At 38.7% G+C, this 8,492-nt stretch overlaps 1 protein-coding gene across 1 annotated transcript; it reads right to left on the reverse strand.

The window, feature by feature from the left end:
- Nucleotides 1-237: 237 nt before the first annotated feature.
- thumpd2 (THUMP domain containing 2) lies at nt 238-5,707 on the reverse strand (the record flags this gene model as incomplete). Its single annotated transcript, XM_083897982.1, has 11 exons — nt 238-589; nt 717-837; nt 1,941-2,055; nt 2,368-2,439; nt 2,810-2,897; nt 3,111-3,163; nt 3,524-3,601; nt 3,846-3,982; nt 4,065-4,490; nt 4,778-4,916; nt 5,597-5,707. The coding sequence occupies 11 exons, from the start codon at nt 5,705-5,707 to the stop codon at nt 238-240; spliced, it is 1,692 nt and encodes a 563-aa protein (XP_083754108.1).
- Nucleotides 5,708-8,492: the final 2,785 nt, after the last annotated feature.

Here is an 8,492-nt window from a genome sequence, read left to right on the forward strand (position 1 = left end):
ACATCAGCTGGGATTGTCACCAACAGCTTCACCCTTGATTTAAATGAACGTTTTTATAGTAACACACAAATTCAGTTAGCTCTTGAAAAAATTCCCAACATTAGTGATAAAAATGTATAGGAAAATGTAAAAAGGTGTTAAAAGCAATTATAATACATTGTGTCCTTTCAAAATAACAATTTCAGTGTAAAAATAATATATACACAAATGACTTTGACTTTTGACTCTCAACAACACTCATCGAACATCCGTCTTAACATATTTATGGATAAGTCCATCTATTGCGCCTAAGCTAACTCTCAGCGTCGCCTGGTGCTTCAGAGAGGAGATGGCTGGAGGCAGGTGCAGGTGTAGCCCGGTTTCAGTGTCTATTTCCTGGGTAGGTGAGGACTTGACCCCCTGGTGGATTTGGACAGTCTGCTGCTTTTTGGAAGACAGAGAAGGAGACTTGCAGTCTTGTATTCCAGTTTCCTCATTTGTTCCCAGGTTAGACGTTGGTCCAGTGTCTTTTTGTGCCAGGAGTTTTTTCAGGACAAAGGACAACTGAGGACTGAGGAGGAGAACCAAGGTGCCACCAATACAAAGGACTCTAGACACACAAACACACACAATTTCCGCTCAATAAACACAAGCATATGATAGACTAAAACTAGTGAGACATGTTTGACTCACTGAACACATCTATGAAGAAACAACAACCACACAGGGAAACAAACCTCTCCATTTCAGTCACAATGACTGGCAGGTTGGCAGCCATGTTTGCTTTGTTGCCAAACTTCCTGCCAAATGGTAAGTCACAGACCACAGCATCTACACTGGCGCTGGGCAGAGGCAGCACTACACACACAAACACACACACACACAGGGTAAGAGAGACAAGCCAAGATGTAAATTAACACATAACAGCAGGATTCACACTGAGCTCCAACTCACTGACTCATTCCAAAACATGTACCGTTGAAACCACAGCAAACCGAATGTCATTATCACCTGAATTTCATTATTCAATTTCTCATACTCCATTTGAAAAAAAAACATGAAGTGGAGATGCTTCCCATCAGTTTTTTCCAAAACTTTTATAAGGGGACTTTTCAAAGATTCCATTTCCTTAACACCCATTATTATTTTTGAATGGATGAACCAGTCTAAGATACACTGTGTTTGAATTGTAATTCAATTTTATACTTTTGTTATTTGATAAATGTGAAGCAAATGTATTTGGAGACCTTCCCCACACATAAATCTCCTGCAATCTGTGGGTTCCAGCTTAATCTCTGTCTAAATGGCTGCAGAGCAATCTTTTCATGATTTTTGTTGTTGTTGCGGTTACTATTCTGCCTCCACCTGGTCTTTGAGAACAGAAATGATGTAACATTAGTGTATGCTGTGTCCATCTGAAATCAGGCTCTGTCAAGCTTTACTTTCAGACCTGATTGAGAAATTGAATGGAAGTGTGGAGGCAAGAGGCAGCTATCCTGTCAAACTGCTGAATGAGTGGAACTTTTGGTGGGTGCTTTGTTGCATTTTTAGCAATATTCCACCTTGTTTGCGGTTGTCTCACTTAACTGGTGCACTATATATATATATATATATATAGATATATATATATATATATATATATAGGTATAATATACACTTTATTATTGAATTAAACCATTTCATATACTGTGTATTTGAGTAACCAAGGCTCATTGACTCAGGAGCAAAACAGTATTTTTGACAAAATAATGTCAATGTGGCATTTGACATTTTGACCATTGACTGCGTATAAATCTCTCAATTTCACTGTACAAATCCTGTGTCATCCTGAAATTCAAATTGACTGGATGGCGGGTTTCTGGGTGTGAACATTCGATTAATGCTGAATACCGTGTGTAAATGGTTTGATGTCATAATAGTTTTGTGATATTTTGGTGATGATTTAGTGCAGGTTTTCTTACCCATGGATGAAGCTTTCAGCAGCTGAATCCTGTTTCCCACCTCTGCAAACTTTACATTCTCACTGGCCTTCTGCAGCTGTCTGTCATCTATGTCTACTCCCAGGAAACAGGTGTCCTGAAGATACCATTCATGATTAGAATATTATTAGGCCAATTAATTTCCACGTAATATTGTTATTATAGAAAAATATGCACTGTGTATTCTTCTTTATGAAAGGAATTAATATGAATATGTTCTGAAAGGTGATATGTCAAATCTCACAAATTGATCAATGAAACCATAATAAACGTGACAAGAAATTTTTTTTTCCTTTGCATTAAATCCAATACATATGAAATAAACATCAGCTTAACAACTGTATAAAAGTGTGGTTTTCTTTCTTGTTGATGCTTTCAACACGTTAATGGTGTGATTTTCTGTCCTGACCTTGTTTTCCTGTGCTGCTTCTATTAAGATGGTTCCCACCCCACACATGGGGTCGACGACACAAAAACCTGGCTGGGAAACAGATAACGTGACATTCAGTACGGAGTGTTCCTTACAACGCTCGCAGTACGACTGTGACTGACGGAGAGTGAGCATGCAAATACACAGACTGTAAAATCAGGTATAACATTTTTTTATGAATACATGACATATTTAGCAGAACTGTCTCATTTAGTGAGTCTAAAAAATGTCTTTTGAATTACAAATACAAGCAAAAGTAGATAATAATGTAAGTGCCATTCTGATCACATGACTACTAGGTATTAAACAGCCCAAGAATAGCAATTTTGTATGTTGGCCCTGATGAAGGCTTTGATGGGTAAAATGTGTTGCCATGTTTTTATGGTCCATATGATCCAGTAGCCATGAAATGCACATGTACCTGTATCTGAGCCAGTGAGGCCATAGCCCAGGCTACAGTCGCCCTCAGTCCTGTGGTTTTTATATAGCTCCGGTTAGCCAGAGGCAACCTGAAGAAAAGAAATGGGACCCATAACTTATGATGGTGTGTCAAATAAGTGAAAGCTCCAATTAGACACAGATCTATAACCAACTATGAGGTTTCAGCTCCAACACTGGATACAATCATTTGAGAAGGAACCACAGAGTCAGTAATCCATATTGTTACTACAGACTGGTTATGTTGATTGTTAAGTGTGGGGGAAACAATTTCAGCCAGTTACCTGGTCAGTGGAATCCCCAGCAGACAATGGTCGTCACTCAAATAAACATTTACCTGCAGAAGAAGTGCAAACAACCAGTGGTGTTACATTAGAAAGAACAGGTAAGACAGCACAGAGTTTCAGCCATCGTTGCTACCAAACGAGACAACACTGCATGCACAATTATTAGGCAAGTGAGTATTTTGAGCATATTGAGTTGTGTATTATACCCACTGCAATTTATCAATGGTCCTTTTTCAAATATTCAGGTTTAAGGTTTATTAATAGTTTGGATTGACTGTATTTGTTATCAATAAAATTAACATTCAGGAATACGGCTTGCCTAATGATTGTGCATGCAGTTTATTTCAGTAGTTACACATGCAATATTATTACCACTTTAACACAATTCAAACTGTAAACAATGTTTTTACCTCCAGTTGTGGATTTTTCAGATCAGTCTTCCAGCCCAGCAGTCTGCCCAAGCCCACACCGATCACTTTATTCACCTCCTGTAAATATTGTTAACGTACAAAATATAAAGTTATTTATCAAACTCATACCTCTGGTGAGGAAGGATGTTTTCTGTCAGAATAGGGGGTTGTTCTGTAAGTCAATTGACTGCATGGTTTGACCTGTTCAACACAACAATTTAATTGTTGTGTTTATAAAGCCTAACAATGTGCAGTTTTAACCTGCAAGAGACAATGGTTCAACTTTACACTGCTTTGTCGGGTGCATTTTAAATTCCTCTACCTGTGTGCTGCTAAAGCATCGAGACAGAGATCCAGTACACTTGCAGCTGATCCTGAAAGTCACTGGATCAGAGGAAGTAATGTTTGGTTTGATATTGCTGGGTTGCAGTGCCTTGTCTCCTTCTCTGTTGGTCTTCACTTAAAGGAAGAAGATAAATCGGAAAAAGGAAATTAGAAAAGTATGTACGGAAGAAAAAACAACAACAAAGAAACTACTTACCATGTCCCTCATTGTCCTCAGTGCAGTCATCATCCATCTTTATCTTTTTCTTCAGTACTTGGCCTTTATCTCCATCACTGCTCAACTCGTCCCCTTTCTGTACCATCTCTTTTTTTCTCTTCTTTTCCAGAGTGTGTGCTCCTCTTTCGTCACCACCCTTCAGCCTCCTGGTCTTACTTTCCTCCTCCCGCTGCTCTCCTGCACTCTTTCCAGTCTCCACATGGGTCCTCTCCTCCTCTCCCATCTGTTCTGCACTCCCCCTCCTCTCCTCCACCTCACTGATCTCATCCCTCACAAAGCTTGATGTGTCTGCAGTCATTCTTTTGTCAGCTAGCTCCCCCTTTAGGCGGCTCCATGTCATTACAGCACTGGTCCATTGATTCCTGTCGCCCAACAGCGTGGACTGCAGCACAGACGCTGCCTTTCCTATGAATATCACAGCGAGCACAAATCAACAAAGTCAACACACAAATCCTGACTATTAATTGGATTTTTCAGAATCATAATGTCTTTGTTGTCATTGCACATTCACTCAAATTGGATCGTGATTACATTACTACCCATGTGATTTAAGCAATTTTGTGTTTACACTGTCCAGATGAATATAATGAAAATCAGCATTTAATTCAAACTGTTTTATGATCAACGATAACTATTTTTTGCACATGTATAGAAAAATACATATCTATGTGTTAGATGTGTGAGTCAGGTACCTGGGCTAGCATAGGCAGACAGTCTCACCGGTGGGTCATGTTTCAACAGGAGGAAGAGTCTCTCTGCAGCCTTGAGCTCAATGATTTTGTCGATTGTTTCATTGGAGCTGAACAACACTTTACCTGACATCTGACACACCTGGACACACATATTAAAGGCAAATCTTATCAACCCCTGTCAGCTGATTATACCATCAAATACCACCCACACCCCCGGCATCTCCTCTTCACACTGCAGTTGATACAGAAGTGTGAAATTTAAGACATCAAGGCTGAAAGACAGCTTCTACCCCTACGCCATAAGACTGAGTGATAGCCACAAATCACTGCCACGTAGACATACTATAATGTTTATTTAGGATATTATTTTTGTTTTTTTCTTTTACATTTTCTTTCATAAGTTTATCTAGTGCTGTATTACAGTCCTGACCAGTCTACCTATAGAGGGCTGGATGTACAAATACCTTAATCATCCAAGCTGATGCCACACTATGATTGTATGAACTACTACTACTCCATTTTATTGATTACTAATAATTACGAACTTAATGGCTGACTATATTGATAAACTCCTGATTTCAGTATATTAAATGTGAATGTTTTCTGGCATAGTTGCTCTTCTGTGAGAGTAAACTACATATTTTAAATGTGTTGACAAAAACCAAAAGTCTCTAAACCAAAAGTAATCAGTAAATCGGAAAAGTAATGAATAAAATGTTAAAATGGATCATGAACTTCGACCTAGACACATAAAAGGCTTGTTGTAAGGCTTTATAGTCTAATAAATGTCTTGTATGAAAGCTGACATGATAAACTCACATCTTCAGCTGCCAGCTTCCTTTTCACTTCGTCGGTTAAAAAGGGTTCCATTCCGTTACCGGCGGTGCAGTAGTAACGGACAAACTTGCCCTTCTCTCTCGGTTGGCTCATTGTGGTGTACGGTGAGTTCACTCTTCACTAATGAATTCTCATATCTCCTCGTGAAAGTTTGCCATTTTGAACGGGTTTGTTTACACCGGAAACGGAAACACGTCATCGTGACTGTAACGAGTAGTCTTGACCAATAGGTGTCTCTCTCTCACAACAGTGGAGAAAGTGAGAAAGTGGCTGCAACCTGGAGAGACGTTACAGAAAACAAAACAGTATGTGTATCAAAATTAATTCAATATTCACGAATATTAGACATGGTTATTTACAAAACGGACATAACAGTTTAAAATAAATATAAAATAACATGTATATTGTTTTTTTGTAAAGCAGTTATTAAGACACTCATTGACTTAATGCATTTCCTACCTCCTTACATCACCAACTGTAACCCCCACAGTGTCAAACCCAGCTCTAACCCGAAACTTAATTTTACCATAACCAATTAACTGAGTGTTGGTTACCTCGGTGACCAAAATGTCCACAAATTGCACTTACATCAACGTTTCAAACCAAAAGTGTTCTTTACAACCATATAAAGACATGTACTCAAAAAACGCCAGTTCTCGTATCAGTGCACACACAAACATTCTCAAGACAACACCAGAACTTCAAATATACAAGTGCAGGCACATACACCCACCTCTGCAGCTGCACTGTTCTACCTGGAGGCAGTTCTGAATCAGTCCAAAGTCGGGAGGAAATGTCTGAGAAACTCTGCAGCAGGAAAAATTGCCTACGCACAATTCTCACTTTCTGTCTGATGGAGTCAGAGTGATCCTTCCGTCCATGTCTCAACACTTCCATATCTCTATCCCTCCTGCTGTTCTCTCTCAATCTCTCTTACTCACACTTTTTGAATCCTCCCGAACTCACATTTTAATGACCCCCGAACATATTTTGTTAGTGTCTGGTGCCATAAACATCTCAAATTCTGACAGGTTGGTGTGACCTGTGTGGCGAATGCTTATTATAATGTGGAATATTATGGCAAATAAATATATTCATTTTCCATCTGACATTGTATTACTCTAGAATGATGTCACATTGCATCAGTGGGTGCAGGTTAGATTCTCCTTGAATTCATGTGTTGTCTCGTGACATCTCTTTTGTTTTCTTGTGTTGGGCATTTGACGAGCTATCACTGATGACCTGTCAACACCTACAGTATATTTATTATTTAAGCAATCCAGAGTTTGAATGCACCAATCAAGACTTAAAGACAAAGCTAGAATTAATTTTTTTATTTAATTTAATTTAATTACATTTTAATTTCATTTAATTTAATTTGAAAAAACAAATCTCAAAATGGAAGGAACAATAAAACACATAAACAAATACAATGTAAAATAAATTGTTAGAGCTATATAAGCACATAAGAAAGCTTTTGATATGATTTAAAGAAAAAACTGAATAATAACTTATTATTATTATAATAACTTGAGCGAGTGTCTGTGAAACAGTACCTTGAGATGGTCTGGTGTGTTGCCATGTATACATTGGTATGTGAGTTTGTATTCAACCGTCACATTTGAACCAGTTAGGGGGGATGGAGGACTGGGGTGATGTGGTCATATATTCATCTCCTTGTCAGGATCCTGGCAGCGCTGTTTTGGATGTACTGGAGCCTTTGGAGGCTCCTGCCAGGCATCCTGACAGGGAGAGCATTACAGTAGTCCAGCCTGGAGGAGACAAATGCGTTTTGAACAGCCTCTCAGCATCGGGCAGGCAGCGGTAGCGGCAGAGTTTGTCAATATTTTTTAGATGAAAGAATGTTGTTTTCCAGACTTGTTGTCTGAAAGATGGAAGTCAAATCTGACATCCAGGTTAGTAATGGAGGAACAGAGGGGGGACACTTTGGTGTCCAGTGTAAGTGATGTCTAAACATCATTATAGCACTATAGAGAATCATGAACCTGTCAATCAAATTAAGATTTTCAGTAATAGAAACATCTATATGCACATTTTATAGGTAAATGATGACCTTCTGATTATAAAACTATGCTTTACATTGACTTTACCTGAATGTTGCAGTCGTCCTATTGGCATCTTCTTCTCTTTCTTCTTATTTCCCTTGCTTCGACTTGTCCATATGTTTGTAGGAGAAATTCCAGGCTTAACACAATAATAACAGAAACTAATGGAGGCATTTGAATAGCTGTTCCAGTGTGTTTTTCTTTTCTTTTTTTTAACCAATAATATCATCCATATCTCACATGTCTGTGCCATTAGTGTCCTCAGTTTGACAATGGGACATTATTTGTCAGTTTTCCTTTTTTTTGCTTCATTATTTGACAAAATGCTGCCAGTGTAATTTATCCCATACTATCATTTAAAAAAACAGAACATAGTTTTTATTTTTTATCTAGCCTGGCTAGATACTACAACTGGACACGTTGTGGATCACCTGTGTTGCCCTCTCGAGCCAGAGATCCTATTACTGCAGGTTAATGTTATTGAACTGGAAGACGGATGGTGATTACGGTCCCTTTAGTCAAGGACAGCTAATTAAAATTTAAGTTGGATTCATGGCGCTTACGCAGCGATTCAGACACAATTCCGGTTTTGCCTTTTACTTGTCACTCTCATTCTCTTCAAAGTTCAGCATGTGACTATACTTCTCATCGGTCCATAATATTGGATGTGTTCATGCAGAAAGGAGACATTAATACTCCTTTCAGCAGCTGCCATTTGCAATAATTAGTCCCAGTGCTGGTAAGCGAACACAACAGCTTCACAAAATAGATGCCGTCTGGTACACCAGCCATGCGGTGATGTATTATTGTAC

This window comes from Microchirus variegatus (genome assembly GCF_963457635.1).
Source record: "Microchirus variegatus genome assembly, chromosome: 11".
Classification (NCBI taxonomy): Eukaryota; Metazoa; Chordata; class Actinopteri; order Pleuronectiformes; family Soleidae; genus Microchirus; species Microchirus variegatus.